This window comes from Geotrypetes seraphini, chromosome 3, assembly GCF_902459505.1.
Source record: "Geotrypetes seraphini chromosome 3, aGeoSer1.1, whole genome shotgun sequence".
Lineage (NCBI taxonomy): Eukaryota > Metazoa > Chordata > Amphibia > Gymnophiona > Dermophiidae > Geotrypetes > Geotrypetes seraphini.
The window spans coordinates 366,968,123-366,986,606 of NC_047086.1; the positions used below are offsets into that span (position 1 = coordinate 366,968,123).

Consider the following 18,484-nt stretch of genomic DNA (forward strand, 5'->3'; position numbering starts at 1 on the left):
AATTTGTTGTTGTGTAGTTGATTCCCTCTGTCTTTTATACATATAGAACTACCATCATAAGCCTCCAGGCCTATTTAAAGCATCACCAGATCTACACACACAAAAAGTATTAAAGTATGAGAGGGAGGGAGTGTCCACAATCTAGTTCCATCGTAACATTTGACTAGGAATTCCAGTGAGCAGAAGAAATGAGTGAGAGTCCACCCATACTTACAGGAGTAGAACCAACAGAATAATGCAAAGCAGGACAAAAAGCTCTTTAAAGAAGCAGATCAGCAAACAAGAAGAAAATAAATGGCAAAAATGTACAAATTCATTGGGAAATATAGTATGAATTAAGGAGAGAAAAACTGAAATCTAATGATCAGAAATTGATAGTTGCAGCCCAGGATAGCAGATTAGATGAGATGGTTCACAGCAAGCATAGGGGGGGGGGGGGGAAACCCTGTACAACCAATATTTGTTTTTTTTGCATTGCTTCAATCTCTACCATGTTAATTGTATTTTTTTTGTTTTGTTTTAGCACTTTATACTTTGTTCACATTGACAAAGCAGTTATTTTAGCATTGCTCTGTTGATCCTATGCTAAGCCCCTTTTGCATTTTCCCACAAGCCATCAGTATGTTGGCCACATTATTTATACTTGGTCTTTGGGGTTTTTTTTAACTTAGCTTCATGCTAAGCTTAGCTTTATGTATTTTTTTGCTTCATGTTTCTTTTAAAAGGTGTTTGTACAGTTATCAGTATCTGTCGTTTACACTTTGTGCTTAGTACGGTATTCATACAAGAGACTTCATGCTTTAATTTACTATCCTTTTTTAATAGTATTAATATCCATTTTTGTACCTGCATTTTTCTATTTCTTCTATGTCAATATCCAGACATTCAGGAACTTAGTATAGCTTAGAGATAGTTGGTGGCATGCAAGTGCAAAGTAAGTTAACCAGACATGTCAGAATATATATATGTAAATAAAGGGTTAGCTTACTCTATAAGTATTTTGAACCGTTTTCAATTTAGCCCTGTAAGATTGTAAGATACTGGTAGTAGTGTTGTTTTTTAGGAAGGGTGTAATGCGGTGATGCTGCCTACAGCTTTCTATCAAATCTGTGTAGATAAAACAGGAATCGAGGGTGTACAGCTCCAGTATGTGTTTAGTGAGGCTCATATTTGAACACAAAAGAACAGGTGCCAATTGGTCTCACTGAATAGTGTATTTTACCATTTAGTTGGATACGATGAATGGCTGAATACAAATACCGAATATGAATAATAGGCATTGAGCTTTAAGATGATAATAAAAGAAGTATCATGAAATCAGAGATCAAGTGTTTGTTTCAGTAGGATTTAGCACAGTAGAGCCCTGGAATATTGGTATTCAAATTGTAATCACTATTTGGCTGAATATGAATAATATGAATATTCGGTACAGCCCTAGTGCCTTTGTGTGCTGGTACTTCTGGTTTCCTTTGGACATGCACTCAAAAAAGTTGTGATTACTGACATGCCCCCCTCTCCTATTTGCTGCTAAGTTTTAATGAGCTACTGCCTAAATGTACTCCTTGCAAAAATTGTGTGTAAGAAGTTTCAACAAGGCTCATATGTAGGTACAAAAAAACCAGGTGTAGAGATATGTTAGAATTCCACTCCCCTATTTTTCCAAATTTTCTGTGCATATAATTTGAATACATTTAGTTGAATAGGTGATGAATTGTCATGTGATGGTCATTGTGATGAAGTGTCCTTATACTAAGTGAATTATTTACAGATTTGTCTTTTGCCAGTATTGCTCAAATCCAGCATGCTTTACAGTAAAACTTAGTCAGATTCCTTGACCTTGTTTTTCCGCTAGTCAATAACTCTTCCATCCACAGTGTTTCTTTATAAATTTTGCCCATGCCTGAAGTTTTCGGTGCAATAGCATATCCAGCATTCTCTCTTCAATAAGCCATTTGATAGATTTTTAGTTGCTTTTGCAAAATATATTGGTGTGTTAATTATCACAGCTTCTGCATGGCATTCAACATTAGGCCATCATCTGTGTATAATTGGAAGTTCATTTGTGTGCCTTGTGTTTGTTTTAGAGGTCCCCAGTGGGTATGTGTGAGGACAGGACTGTACATAAAGTAGATGTTCTGTACATGCTCGGCTGGAGGACAACTGCATTGGCAGGACAACTGGCCCTCTTAGCCTGTCATTTTTGAAAGGCCATGTCCACTAGTTTACTAGAAAATTCTGGTACAGTAATGTTTCATAATATATTGAATTACCTGTTTTGTGTTGATGTGAAGATGTATTCAGAGAATAGATGACAAAAGGGTTAGCTGTATATTATAAGAATATGTATTAACTGGTTTGCAAAATTCTATAGCAGGAATCAGCTTCCTCTATTGTACACTTGGTCCCATTTAAGAAATTGCTAATAATGGAATTAAGTATAAACTACTACTATTACTGGTTTACCTGAGTATGTATACAAGGTTGTGCCCTGCGACATCTGATGGACAGTGTATTTCCTTACATTGGGTTGCAAAAGCTGCGCTCGGCAACATGATCTGGTAATTCCATCAAGAAAAGAGTTGAGCCTGTAAGCTGTGAGAATGGGGGCATTTTCATGTCGTGGTCCGGAAGAGTGGAATAGACTCCTGTCTTACATTAAACAAAAAAAACAAACAAACCGTGGATGCCTTTAAGAAATTGTTAGACATCTGTTTTGTTGTATGAAATACACAGTATGAGATGTCGGGTTGCTTGAGAATGATTTTTGGTATAGAAGTGATTGGTGCTGCTATTATTGTCAGGCTGGTATTTTATTTTGATTTCATGTTGAATGTTATGTATATTTTTATTTTTTTTGTCAGATATTTGCAATGTTTGTGAAGTACTATTATGTGTGTGTTGTTGTACTTCGCCTTGTAAAAGGCGGATTATAAACAAATCATAAACCATTAAATGAACAATAAAGAGGAATAGGTTTTTAAAGTTGTTTGGGTTTTTTTTTTATTTGTGTAGTTTGTCATGTGCTTTTTGTGGGAATAAAACTAACTCTTATTATGCTTAAAGAGAAGTCTTTGTTAGTTACAGGATGAGGAACGCAGACGACAGCAGCAGTTGGAGGAAATACGTAAACGGGAAGCAGAAGACAGGGCAAGGCAAGAAGAAGAGCGCCATCGTCAAGAGGAGGAGCGAGCAAAAAGAGAGGCTGAAGGCAAGGTACTGGTCCTTTATATAAGTTGAGCTCTTATCCCGCTCTCTCAATGGCGCATGATAGCACTTCCTAAACTGACTGACTCCCCATTGCTACCACTACCATCACAATATTGAAGCAAAACTCCTTCAAGCTACCCAACTAGTGAAGCAAGGCCCCAGTTGGGGCTTCCCAGCCCCTGCAGTCTGTTCTTTATTTAAATAGTCCTGGGCTACTTTAACTCTTAGCATATCTCTCTCTATTGAGATATTCTGATTTCTGCATTTGACCAGGATCTTTTAAAGAAACCATAGTTTGAATTAAGTGCTCCTGAGCAACTGTCAGTTTTCTCCTGAGTTCTAGTTATCCTTGAACTCTTTACAGGTTCTGGTTTTGGGTTGTCTTGTTCTAAATGTTAATTAGGTGGCTCAGGTGATGCTAATGAAACTGGTGACACTTTGGGCTCCTTTTACGAAGGTGTGCTAGCGGTTTTAGTGCGCATTACATTGCGTGTGCTACATGCCAACGCCTCCATAGACCTTGCATTAGTATTTTTTGTATAGCGTGGGGGTTAGCATGCGATAATCTTCAGCGCGCGCTAAAAACGCTAGTGCACCTTAGTAAAAGGAGCCCTTTGAGTCTACACCGTTGCCAATAGAAAAATTGATGGTCTTGGTTGAGGTGTTTTTCACTATACAGTAGATGTGGGGTGGGAAGAGCAACAGAAGGAGCCTTGCAGTAGCCCATCTAGTAAAAGACATCAGTGTCTTCTGCAAAATGCTGAACTTAGTTTGTACTTAGTACATCGATTCTTTAATGACATGACTAATAAGTAGAGAACCATACAGTATGAATCCTTTATTGGAAAATCATGTGTTATGCAATTGAAACTTTTTTTAAAATACATTTTAGTAAATTATTCTGTACATTAAAGGCTTTGTTTTGCTGCCTTGGTCCACAGAGGAGACAGGAAGAAGAATATTACAACCGCTTGGAAGCTGAAAGACGCAGACACCATGAGGAGGCAGAGCAGAGATTACTGGAACCAGATGATCCTGGTCTGTACAGACCACCTCTTCCACGGGAATATGAACTCCCACCCCCACCCCCTTCATCTTATGCTCCTCCACCCCCTCCACAGCGACACACCTCTTATCTCAAAACACAAGCTCTCTCCCCTGACACCATTTACACTGCCAAGTTTGTTGCTTACAATGACGATGAGGAGGATACAAACCTAGCAGGTCAGGATAATTAATCCAGCACAAGAAAATCTTAGTGATCTCCTTCCACTCGCCTTAAGCAACAGCTGCTCGCCTGCCATTCTCTTCTGGTCTCGGATGGCATCTTTCTTTCCAGTTCATTCCATCCATCCTCAGTCAATGCCAACAGTATGTTTTTACAGATCAGGCCTGGCTCCTCCCTTATCAAACAAAATAAATGTCTTTCATATCAGCAGCTCTCAAAATGCTAGAGAGAAGAAATTTAAATGGTACTCTTGTTTATTGCCATACACATTTCCTATTGTAAAAACTTTAGATCAAAGTAAATCACTTTAATTATAGGTCCCATCTAGTCAATTTTCTCAGCACCATGATCTAATTCTTGACATTTAATGCTGATGCAGATTTTTTTTCTCCCTGTAAATTTATTAATGTGTTTATTCTGTTAAAATTCTCTTGTCCTTTAAACACCTTAAAAATTTCCATCCTCTTTCCAGTAATGACCAAAATAGATGTGAACATCTACATTTTTGTTTTACATAGTCAAAAGTACTGTTGGTTTTGGCTTTTCTGCACCTCTCAGGTATTTGATTTTCTTTTGGTTGACTGTCCATACCGTACAGCATTATTTCTTTCTACAAATTTCAGTTAATGAAATGGATGCAGCATCTGTTTGCAAGTTAGTTTGGGAAATGATTATCAGTCTTATTTCCATTCTTGAGGACACTGATCTATCTGAAATAAACAAAATTCTGTGTCTGTGTAAATGGCTTTGATGTAAAATTTTGGAAATCGCCTCGCTTCACATTTGAGCTAGTAGATTAAGGGCCCCTTTTACAAAGGAATTGAATGGACTGCCACACGGTACTTGCTACCGCAGCTTTGTAAAAGGGGCCCTAAATGTTTTCTGCTAGATCAGCCCTAGTCAGTAAAGAGCATTATAAGATTTCCTAGTTACTGTAAGGGGTAATCTCTGAAGGGCTGGATGCATGCCACTGAAGTGGAATAATTACTATTTTAAGGGGTCAAACTTTTTTAAGATAAATAAATTTTAAAAAATAACGCACACATCCAAATATGAACACCATACAGTAAGATATTTCATAGCACAATCATATTTTTTAGCACTCACTTCAGTTTGATATATGTGGTGATTCTATTTTATGTGTTTATAATTTGTAAATTTAGGAATTTATTTTCAAGTTAGGATTCTTCAAGGGTACAAGAAATCATTGTTGGTGTTTCCTATTTTCCAAGTATTATAGCTGAATCTATATAGTTACGTAGTAGATAATTTCAGATAAAGATCAGAACAGTCCATCCAGTCTGCCCAACATTTGCACTCCTTATCAATTCATGGTTAAAACAACAATGAATGCAGAATCAAATATTTGATCCTGGTCCTTTTTTGCCATTTTTGAGACATAGACCCTAGAAGTCTGCCTGGCCACTGGCCTTAGATCTTCACAGCTGAAGTCAACATCTAAGCATCACTCAACAATCACGCACAGACACTCATATAAGTTTTGAGGTTTTTGTCCCACCTGTTTTCTAATTAGGGATTTTCTGTTCATCTGACTCCTTTCATTCTCTTAGTCCATTCTCTAGTTTTTAAGCATCCTAGATTATTATAACATTATATACTTATCTAGGCTTCACAAACACTTCCATAAATTAAGCATAATCCAAAACACCGCCATCAGGCTAATATTCAACTTTAACAAATCTGACCACATATCTCCTTATTATCTCAAACTTCATTGGCTGAAAATGGAAAACCGAGTTCTTTTTAAATTTTGCTTTCTCTTTTACAAAGCACTCAACGGGTTACTACCCTCCTACCTTACTAACCAATTTTGCTTCTCCAGACCAGGTCGAAGTACAAGACCTCACTCATTTTTTTCCTTTCCACCAGTTAAACATATTACCCACAAAAGATTTATGTCCAAACTCATTGCCTATCAAGCTGCTTCAAGTGACCCAGTTCGCTCCTCAACCTCATATATACATTTTAGAAAATCATTACAAACATCTCTTCTCAAAATAAGCAATCCTAATTTAAAATAATTTTTTCTGTTACTAAAAATTCTTCAGTTCTTTCTTTTATTCCCTATGATACAAATTTTTTTGGCTATATCCTTGTAAACCGCTTAGACACGTAAGGCTTATGCGGTATATAAATAAATAATTGTTATGTTATGTGATAATTTTTGTCTGGAGGGCATTTCAGTCATTGATCACCCTCTCTCTGAAAGAGAAATTCCTGATTTACTCTTAAGTTTACTGTCCCTCAGGCTTTGTGTCTGCTTGTTGCCAGTGTTCAGTGTTTTCAAGTTATTATTCAAAAAACTTCACATTAGGCAAAGGTTTCATGTAAAACAAAGGAAGAAAAGAGTACGTTCTGACCTAAAAAGTCACAATTCCAATCACAAAGTTCTGTGTTAAGTGAGACTTTTTAATTTTTTTTTTTACCTCGTTAACCACCTTGTCATCAGATGATCATGCTTTCACCTCCAGGTTGTCCAAGATGTCATGCCCTATTTAGATGTACTACTTTAGTTTTGAAGTGACTGAGATTAGGATCTGCTATTCTGTAAAATGTATTTAGTCTGTGTAGAAAATAAAAATTGGCACATGTGTAGTTTTTCTCTGAAGGTAATATCATTGAGATTGTGGGACATGCATAGTAATATAGTAAACGATGGCAGATAAAGGCCTGAACGGTCCATCCAGTCTGCGCATTGGTTATTCTCATTAAAAATACATGATTAAATTAACTTGTCTCTTCTTTGATATTTCTGGGCCATAGACTAAAGCCCACCCGGTATTGTCCTAGGTTCCATCTAAGCTCACTCCAGCCTATCCAACCATCCTGTTTGCAGGATTTCTACTGTAAAGTCTGGCCAGTAACATCCTCCTGTTCCAAGTTACATTGATATCTCTTGTCTGCCTTCACATACAGAAAGAGCATACTCTGCTAGGTAGAATATACAGTATATCCATGAGCAGGGCAGCAAACCTTAAGACAATCCTCGAATCTCATTGCAGCGATTTTTGTTTTACCACTAGTTAGATATTTTAAACACCATCTTCCTCCTATGAAAGTGGAATGAATTGTTGGTTGCTGTTTTGATCAACACATGCCCACTGTACTCGTATTGAAATATTCTCAGCTGCTTTGTCAGCAGGAGAGCTGCCACCTAGTCAGGGCTGTAATTATGTTCGTTTACTGAGGCAATTACAATGTGCCTAAGGAGTCTAAGATTTTAACCATAGTAACGTACAAGATGATGGATAAGAGCAGCATGATTCAGTTATATTTCTGTTATTAGAGGCTGTCCTTTCCATTCCATGTAGGCTACATCCCACTGTACTTTTGTTTGGGATTTTACCTGTCTTTCTAACATAACATAAAAATCCATTTCTAGACCGCATTACCTTTGAGTTCTATGCGGTTTACAAAAGATTAGCTAGGAATACACTGCAAGAGAAGTAAGGACCCAAGAACTTTCTCCATGCAGGTTACATCCTCCTTCACCTGGTCATTTCAGTGTTGCTTTTGATTCAATCCCTTTGCTATATAGGGATCCTCTATGTTTTATCTCGTGCTTTTAGAATTCTGCCACTAGTTTTGTCCACCATTCTCACTGAGAGGAGATCCCAGAAGTCTACCAGCTTTTCTGTGAAAATGTTTCCTGATGATGCACCTTCGTGTTTCTTTCTTTGCAACTTCAATTCATATCCTAGTTTAGGTGTACTGCTTCTCCATCTCTGGAAAAAAAATTTGCTTGTATATTAATACACTTGAAGTATTTAAACAATTGTGTCCTATTTCCCCTGCCTTTTTTTTTTTTTTTTCCTAGGGTATGCATTTTCAGGTCTTCAGGTGTTTTTTTAACACAGTACTCCAAGTGGGGCCTCACCAACAACTTGTACAGGGGCATTAACACTTCCTTTTCTTCTGCTGGTTATACCTCTGTCTGTACAGCCGAGCACTCTCATGGCTTTGGCCACCGCCTTGTCAAATTTTCACCTTAAAGTTTTGCTTGCTTCAGTGAAAACCAATCTCAAGGACAAACCTAGCAGTTAGATTTCAGGATATCCACAATGAATATGCTTGAGACTGATTTGCATACAAATCTATTTCATATATTCATTGTAGATATCCTGAAAACCTGACTGGCTAGGTGTGTCCTGAGGACCAGGTTAAGAAACAATAGTATAAGCTCATTGAAACACTTTTTATTCTTAAGTTTCCTGCTATTGTGTGTGTCTGATATTTACACGTGACTTGTATGGGCAAGACTGAAAAATATGAAGCTGTGTGTCATTGATGGCATAAATAAACTGAATTTTTTTAAATTAGTGTTGTACAACATCTTCACATTAAAAAATGGGGACTGTACAGTTAATATTGTTTTCCATAACCCAAATAGTTAGTCTGAATTATTTTAAGCTATGAACAATTCTGTAATAATTTTATTCATTTCTCTCTCACATTGAAAAAGAATAGAATTGGCCCCATTTGATTTCCTTGGTAAAGTACAAAGCCATTTTGCACAAAATGCAGAATTTGACTTTTCTTCCTGCTTCACTTCATTTCCTCATCTGTATTACTGGATTATCTGATGGAAGTCTTATTTGTGAACAGCATTTCTGCTAACTGCTACGCACTTGCTTCTTCCATTGAATGCTGTAAAATAAACTCTGTAAGATATATAATTCAGAGAAATGTAAGGATGCAGTTGTGGAACAGCATTGGGTTACCAGGTGTCAAAAATTTGTTAATTCACAATTTAAATTGCATAGACACTCGCCTCTGATCACTGAGGGCCATATATATATATGACTTTCATAATAACTACAGTTAATGTTTACCAAGTATGCAATCAGTATTCGGCAGGATGCCTAGCATGTAACTTATAGGGATACTTTATCCATTCCAAGTTTTTCTGCATTCACATACACATTAGATAGTAAGTGGCTGGCTGAATTTCACCTTTCTCTGTGTAACTTCAGCTGTAGTGACTTAAAAGTGCCATTAAAAGAAAAAAAGGCACTTGTATTCTTGCCACCTGTTACTGTCTGCATGATTACTTATGAATATCAAGGCTTATATTGTATAAATTTGGTCTAAGATCTGGACTGAGTGGCATGTTTTTTAGTTAAAAAAAACAATACAAAAAACGTTCTTGAAATGTGTAAAGAATTGCTTACAGAAGTCCTGGATTAAAACGAGTCAAATTAGAATGTCATAAATTAATTCCAAGTACATACTTTCAGCTGACAAATGTCATTTACCTTATAGCTAATAGCTATGAGGCTTACATCAAGATAATTAAAAGCATACATTTTCTAGTTTATGCTGTTATTAATACGTGAATTTAATATAACTAGCACTCTTTCTGAAGCCAGTTAAGGCATGTAGCATTCATAAAATATGCCTTAAGTTGTTTTGTGTTTTGGGGCAGAAGAATGAGGAATTTTTTCTTTTAATTCTATAATTGACAAGTAATATATTCAGATCTGTGCCAGTGGAGAAAAAAGGGGAACATTGTTTTAGTATAAAACAAAGCCTACAAGATAAAATACCTCACATTAAAGACTTTAAGATATATCTAATATAAACTGATTTGCAAATTAAAAACAATTTGAAATGCACTTCAAAAACTGTTTTTGAGAATGTAGCTCTATAGATCAAACTTCTTTGCTTGACCCCTACTATTATAAAACCGTGATAGCAGTTTTTAGCGCAGGCTGGCGCGCTGAATGCTCTGCACTGCTACCGATACTCATAGGAACTCTGAGTGCCGGGAGCAGCGCAGAGCATTCAGTGCACCGGCCTGCGCTAAAAAACGCTATCGCAGTTTTGTAAAAGGGGGGGAGGGGGTTAGTCTTTTTTTGATAATTTAAAATACAGTATATTACCAGTACATTTTTTATGGTTCAGATACTATGAAAGATTATTTTTCTAACAAATTAACAAGTAAAACAGGGACGATAGGATCAGGCCATTTATATTTACATATAACTAGTCAAACATTTTAACACGGAGTAGTATTTTATGAATTAAATAGTAAGGCAAATGTTTACTCTTTCTATCGGGAAAGCCTAAGTATCAATCATGAAATATTTTACATAACCTAGTACAGAATTCAAGTCTTGTATAACAACCTAGATTATACAGAAGACAGCAAAGTTCTTTGTTTTAAGGAAAACATTTTCAGTTCTTAACTGGGAAAATGTATCCTGTTCATTACTTTTACACTGTATATGGAGACAGATAATATTTTTTGAACATATAACTAGGAGAAGAAAAGCACAGTGGGCCTCAATAAACCATTTGTGCTTTTCTTGTCTTACATTTTGGTGTACACAACAAACTTTTTTCCTCCTATAGTAATGTTTGATTCTTGCATGCGCAAACACTGCACTGCTGAAATGAGTTAAGAACAATTTAATTGCTTTCATACTGCCTTATATAAGTTGTAAAACTTGTATTTGTTTTAGCATCAGGGCCAAATTCTTACACTGGATCTCCTGGCGAAGTTTATCGGGACCCAAGGGATAAGCGAACTAAAAGGTAAAGTATGCATAGTGTTTAACAACATGCTTTTTTTTTTTTTTCTTCCATAAAGATGAGCATCTTCAGTAGCATCACATAACCGTGTGGAAGGAAGATCAATAATTTTACAAAATACTATTACCATATATGTGGCAAGGCACTCTCTTTCAACTGCTGGGCTAATAGCCTCTCCCTTTGGTCAATACACATCAACCCCAGACCCTGGTCCTCGGGCTACGCATTTTTTTAAAGTTGTATATTGTAGTGATTTTTCAGTCTTTGTGGCCTTATCATTCATAGTAAAGATTTAAATATTTTTTCAGTATTTATATCATGTACAAATTTACACCTGCTCTGAAAATGCTTTATAAAATTACTTCCAGAATATTACTAAAGCAGCTTCAAAAGGTTCATTTTGAAGTCTATTGTTACTGCTGTTTCTTAAACCTTTTAATCTTATGTAAGCCACAAGGATTCTTAGTAGTTAATTGTGGGGTAAAAGAAACAACATGGTATGCTAATGGTATGGTATGTTCTAGAATCATTGCCTGACAAAATTAAGTTCCTTGTGGGGCCTTTAGCAGAGTTCAGCTGACTGACTAAGGGCCCCTTTTTACAAAGCTGCAGTAGTGATGCTGCCGCAGTAAATGCACCGAAGCCTGTAGAAACTGAATGGACTTCAGTGCACTCACTGCAGTAGCAGCACCACTATTGCAGCTTTATAAAAGGGGCCCTAAGCCTATTAAGTGTCAAATGTATTATGTATGTGAATCTGCAATGTTAGCATACTGTGTTAAGTAAAATTGCCCTGCTCAAGTGACTTATCTCCACGCTGGAGCTACCGCCATCATTCTCAACAATTTACAAAACTTTAGATAGCAAGGAAGATTATTGAGAAAATTGCTTTGCAAGGAATACCTGGATAGGTATAACAAAGATAACCTAGTGGTTAGGAAGACTTACTTTTACTTTTCTTCCCAATTTGCCACTTACCAAAACTCACCAAAGAAAGTGGTAAATCTATTTTTTGAGAATTCTGCAAAGAAGCGGAGACTTAGAGGAGATATGATAGAAACCTTCAAGATCATGAAGGGCATAGAAAAAGTAGACATGGACAGATTTTTCAAATTATGGGGAACCACAAGTACAAGGCGGCACTCGGAGAAATTGAAAGGGGACAGGTTTAGAACAAACGCTAGGAAGTTCTTTTTCACTCAGAGAGTGGTGGATACATGGAACGCGCTTCCGGAGGCTGTGATAGGCAGGAGCACGTTGCAGGGCTTCAAAGAAGGTTTGGATAGGTTCCTAGAGGACAAAGGGATTGAGGGGTACAGATAAGAGTAGAGGTAGGTACAGGGATAGGAGTGAGAGGCAAGTTATAGGAATAGCCAGTGACCACTGATCAGGCAATGGGCCTGATGGGCCGCCGCAGGAGCGGACCGCTGGGCGAGATGGACCTCTGGTCTGCCTCAGCGGAGGCAACTTCTTATCTTGTGTTCTTGAAGATTCAGTGGGACAATTTTCATTGATTAATGTTTTCCTCTAATAAGACTTAAAAGCTCATCCTGGAATTTCATTCCCAAGAAAACAGCTGAAGAATTGATAAAAGCATCCTTTGATGCTTAACACCTTCAACTCAGTCAGCTATTCTATAGTAGATATGTTACTGGCAAAGGGATAATAGCACTGAAACTGTATTTTTCTTTTCATCTTAACCAGAACAGTCCAGAATGTATGAGTAATGCCCATCAGTCAGCAGATAAAGATGGATGATGCAAGCTCAGACCATAAAAGGCACTGCAGTCCTTCAGTATTTTGGTGGGCTTTGCAGGCATTTTTACAAAGTTGGTAGTCACTTTTAAACTCGGTCTTGTGGGAGCCACAGGAATGACATATTCCTTTTCTGTAAAAGAGTAATAATACTGAATGGTGGGACTTTATCTTGATTTATTTAAAAACATAATATACCGCCTGTAATTTTATTGTGAATGTCAATTGTAACCTGTTCTAAGCTCCCAGGAGAATGGGATAGAAATATAAATAAATAAACATAAAGCAAAAATAAAGAACTGAAAATAAGACCTACAAATTCTTCAGTAACGTATTTGATAAAATGTTACAAAGATGCCCAAACATTAGGAAGGACAGATCAAATGTATGCGTCTACAAACAGCTTGATTTTCAACATCTAATTAAAGCTGTAGTGATCTGCACATAATTTTAGTTGCCCAGTAAGCTTGTTCCAATGACGTTCTAGCAATGGAAAACATTTGAAGTTGAGTTGCCACATATCTTACAGTAAATGTTTGGTGAAAATTAATAATATAAAATGTGTTCTTTGAGACTAAGCAACTGCAATCCTTTCTAGATATGAAATCTCTAATTGAGGCTAGCAATTCTGAGTAGAATGAGGATGGTCATTGATTGTGCAATTAGGGGAATGCCTGGCTCCATTTACTTATTGATTAATTTGCAATTATATTCCTCTGCTGTCTGCGGGTTTGGGGACTAAAAGAATGATTTCTTGTAACTTGATGAGGTTAGAAACATAGAAAGATGACGGCAGAAAAGGGCTACAGCCCACCAAGTCTGCCCACTCTACTGACCCACCCCATTAAGTTTGAGTGCTGATGACTTAGTTCCCTAACTCGACCCTCGCAGGGATCCCACGTGGATGTCCCATCTATTCTTAAAGTCGAGCACGCTGGTGGCCTTGATCACCTGCACCGGAAGTTTGTTCCAATGATCCACCACCCTTTCTGTGAAGAAGTACTTCCTGGTGTCACCATTAAATTTCCCTCCTCTGAGTTTAAGCGGGTGCCCCCTTGTGATCGAGGGTCCCTTGGGAACGAATATGTCGTTTTCCACCTCGACACGACCTGTGACGTATTTAAATGTCTCAATCATGTCACCCCTTTCCCTGCGCTCCTTTAGAGTATAGAGCTGCAATTTGCCCAGTCTTTCTTCGTATGAGAGACCCTTGAGTCCGGAGACCATTCTAGTGGCCATCCGCTGGACTGACTCGGCTCGAAGCACATCTTTACGGTAATGTGGCCTCCAGAATTGCACACAGTATTCCAGATGAGGTCTCACCATGGTTCTGTAAAGTGGCATTATGACTTCAGGTTTGCGGCTGACGAAGCTTCTCTTGATACATCCCATCATTTGCCTTGCCTTGGATGAGGCCTTCTCTACTTTTTTGGCAGCCTTCATGTCTGCACTGATGATTACTCCCAAGTCCCGTTCTTCTGAAGTCCTAGCTAGTGCTTCTCCATTCAAGGTGTATGTTCTGCATGGATTTCTGCTGCCGAGATGCATGACCTTACACTTCTTAGCGTTGAAGCCCAGCTGCCATGTCGAGGACCAGTTTTCCAATGTGATCAGATCCTGAGTCATACTATCCTTGAGATTGCTTTCACTTACTATATTACACAGTTTGGCGTCGTCAGCGAACAGTGCTACTTTACCCTGAAGCCCCCGGGTCAAGTCCTTTATGAATATGTTGAAAAGGGATGGTCCCAGGACTGATCCCTGCGGCACTCCGCTAGTCATCTCCAATGTCTCAGAGAGGGTGCCGTTGACCACCACCCTCTGAAGTCTTCCACTCAGCCAATCATTGACCCATGCAGTTAGTTTCTCACCTAACCCCATCGATTTCATCTTGTTTAATAGTCTACGGTGCGGGACACTGTCAAAAGCTTTACTGAAATCCATGTACACTATGTCCAGAGACTCTCCCGAGTCTAGCTTTCCTATCACCCAGTCAAAGAAGCTGATAAGATTGGATTGGCCGGTTCTGTATGTTGTGTATCCTGTGTCTTTGTGTGTGTAGGTATTTCTGTATGTTGTGTATCCTGTGTCTTTGTGTGTGTAGGTATTGAATTACCTTTTATATTCCTGTTTTCTGTTCAAGTACAAGATTGTATTTTACTTTATTGGTATTTGAAATTTAAGAAATATAAATAAAGAAAACAAACTCACTCTATTTTAGCAAGTTTACCTACTGTGGTTGACCAGAGCTGCCATGAAGTGTTGGTTGAAAGCCCAGAATCTGTGATGGGGCATGCCTCTGAAGGCGCCAAGATAGTTGATAATCATGATATATACAAATCTGCAACAGGTAGCTTGGTCACTGGTTGAAATTCAGGGTAACTTAGTCTATCAATCGATCAGAAACCTGATCTAACAGGAGAGCACTAGAGATCTTTCTGCCCATAGTCCAGGGGTAGCAAGTTTGAATTTTCTCTGACACTCCTGTACCTTATGTCAATTGACAAGGGGGCACAAAGGCTCATTCTGTTATGTCCCTTCCAGATTCAGTATGCTAGGTGTTCAATCCCTTCCCACAATCTGGGAGTTGCAGAAATTCAAACAGATTTCGGAGCATATGTTCCTCCCACCTTAGAGAGACAGAGCCCCCTGTAGTTTCAATTTCTGCAAGCAATCCATGCAGAAGTCTTTTGGATATGCTCTGCATCTTTTTCTTATTTTTTTCGCTTAAAGTTGTTTTTCCAAGTGGCTTAAGTGCCTTAAGACCTCGTGCCTGACTGCTGCTTCACAGAGAAGCTTAGGTGGAGCCAGCCTGCTTGTATTACCCTACTCATAGTCAGGGTCCATTCCCCTGGGAGTTCGCCCTCTGACCCTGTCAGGGGTTTAAGCACAGAGTGTTTACGTCTTGAGTAAAATTTCCATCTGGGTTTCAGGGTGCAGGCTGCGTTTCCCGCCCTTGATCGCATGGAGAGTTTCCATGGGGGCGGAGGTTACAGCTGGTGTCCGTTTGACCAGTAGTCTGAAGATCTTCAAGTTTGGTCACTTGGAGCAGTTTCTGAGACAGAAAATTATTTTCCTCCATTCAGCTGCAGTATAACAGAGCTGGCAGGTAGGCACTTCACAACTCCATTATTTCCTATAGGAGCTTTGGGGGGTGGTCTGTGGGACTCTGTAAAATGCATTTTTTTGAGTTTCTGAGGGTGGGGTTCAGGTCTCCCACCTCCCCAAACCCCAAATCACTATTTTTTATTTTTAGATTTTCTTTATTTTGCTGGTTTTGGTGCGAATTCGCTGGCGGCAACCATCTTGGATTTTTATTGATCTTTTTTTCAAAGTTTTCTGCCTCAAAAGCCCTCGATTTGATTAAAAAATAGTTTGGGATGGTGCCAGATCTGTGACAGTGTGCCATGTGCCACAGCACGCTAGGGGAGGGGGTGGGAGTTTCAGGCTTTGCCTCCTTCAGGTCCTCCAGGACTGGGGAGCCGGCCTGGGTCTGTGATTTTGGGGAAAATTTCTCGCCCAGAGGCCATTCTGGAGTTTGGTGCGAAATGCCTGCATTCCAAATCTGGGGACTCTCTTGGTGCAGTGCAAGTGCCTCAGCAGGGCCCTACAGTAGAGAAACTGTGAATTTTCACCAGACTTTTTTTCGGCTTCTCTGGAAAGTGTATTCATTGGACATAGCCAGTGGGTGCATCAGTTTCTTCTAAACCAATTACATCAGTGACAGGAGCCCACTCGTCCAGCTACGGCAGAGCTCGACTGCATTATGCCATATGGATATTATGCCGCTTTTGTCTCTTGACACTGCTTTTATTTTGGATCTAGCTGATACCTTTGCTGGGACTAGTCAACACAGTTGTCCTGAGAGTCTGGATTTGGGTGAGGACACCTCGGTCAGCAGTCCTTTTTAGTATGGCTCTGTCCACCATTTTATTGCTGAGGTTCTGAAAGAGCAAAAAATTGGATTCTCCTCTTTCCATGTCAGTGTTTGGTCATGGACCATTCTAATGTGTTGTCCTTCCCCATCCCATCCACAACTTCTTGGTCTGGTTATAGGACAATAGGATGCTGAGGCTGCTTTTCCCAGCTCTCTCAAGTTATGTCCAAGTTTTATCCGCTGGCTTCTGATTTTCAGCAGTTTTTGAGCAACCTAAGGTGGATTCTGCCATGGTGCAGGATGCCCAGCGCACAGACTTCCCTAGTGATGGAAGAGTAGTGTTTAAGGACTCCCAGGATCGCAGAGTGGATATTATATTTTAAAAAAACAAATGCCTTTTAAATGCAGCAGTTAGATTAATTTTTGATCTAAAGAAGTATGATCATGTCACTGATTTCTATCGTCAAATGCATTGGCTTCCGGTTTAAGCACGGATTAAACTTAAGTTAGGCTGTATTTGTTTTAAGGCATTAACAGGTCTAATCACAGAGTATCTTATGGAATCTTTCATCATTACAAATTCTAAACATTCTAGAAAATCTCACTCACTATTCTCATTTCTTCTGCAAGGGGATGCAAATATAAGAAATTCCAGGAACAATTGTTGTCTTTCCAGGTAGCCTCATAGATTAGGGATTTGACTCACATATTTACACTTTCAAATTTGTATCAACAATTTCGACATGCTTTAAAGACGCATCTTTTTATAGAATCTTTTGGAAGTTAGATACTGGTTGTTTATTCATTTGTATTGCTAATCTCTGTGAACCGCATAGAACTTAACGGTATTTGCGGTATATAAGTGAGTTTTTATGTTTATGTAGCCTGATGGCCTTTGCGACGCTTGCCTGTCACACGAGATTGCTCAGGGTGCTCTTTGCGGAAGTGGATGTCTGTCTCCAGCTCATGATGGCCAATGTGGCGGACACTCTTTATGTTCTCATTCAAGTTCTTGCCACTTATGCAGTGTCTGTGTGTTGGCCTCTTTGGATCTGTCCTTGGGCTGGGGATGCTGCTTCCAAGGCCACTTTAAGCAAACTTCCTTTCAAGGGTCAGCTTTTTGGGAAAGGTCTGGATGACCTCAGGGCCAGTATTGCTGATCGCTGCCCTAAGTCTCTCCCTGTGAACAAGTGTCGCCAGACTTCAGGAAGGGATGGTAGTAATTTTCATCCCTCCTGCTGTTTTCATCATGGATCCTCAGGCTCTTCCTCCCAGTGATATTCCCAGGGACACAGTCCCCGTGACACTTCCAATTCCAGATGTCCTCAGGCATCCAGATCCTGGGCAGTTACTGCTCCTAAACAGCCCTCCAGAGGGCCGTCTTTTTCAGTTTTACCAGGAGTGGACTCACATGTCCTCGGATTAATGGGTGCTGGGCATCATTCAGGAGGGGCACAAGATAGATTTGTTTTCCCTGCCTCCGGATTTGTTTCTGGACTCACTGGCATGTTGACCAGAAAAGGAGTCAAAGGTCTGCACTACTTTCATTGTCTATTGAACATCTGAGCACTAGAACCCATTCCAGAACACAAATCGGGCTTTGGCAAATACTCTTTATACTTTATCGTGCCAAAGTATGGCTTAGAGCAGTGTTTTTCAACCTTTTTACACCTATGGACCGGCAGAAATAAAATAATTATTCTGTGGACTGGCATTGGTCTGTGGACCGGCGATTTGAAGAAGACTGGGCTAAGTCGTGAGCCGGCCCCTGCCCATCTCTACCCAATCTCCACCCCAGACCCCGCCCCCATAATAGTACTAATTGCACCTTTGCACGTCCCATGCCTCATCTGGAAGCCTTC

General features: G+C 39.2%; 1 protein-coding gene across 9 annotated transcripts in view; it reads left to right on the forward strand.

Annotated features, from left to right (window-relative positions):
- The window catches only part of AFDN (afadin, adherens junction formation factor), a 350,456-nt gene that overhangs the window by 322,581 nt on the left and 9,391 nt on the right, over positions 1-18,484 (forward strand). For 4 of the 9 annotated variants that reach the window (XM_033938335.1, XM_033938336.1, XM_033938338.1 and 1 more), the window contains 3 exons: positions 3,079-3,213; positions 4,149-4,431; positions 10,921-10,993. In XM_033938335.1, coding sequence (XP_033794226.1) covers positions 3,079-3,213; positions 4,149-4,431; positions 10,921-10,993 — 491 coding nt within the window. Of the gene's footprint in view, positions 1-3,078; positions 3,214-4,148; positions 4,432-10,920; positions 10,994-12,694; positions 12,921-18,484 lie in introns of those variants that run through there. The other 5 variants (XM_033938337.1, XM_033938339.1, XM_033938344.1 and 2 more) reach the window with 3 other exon arrangements.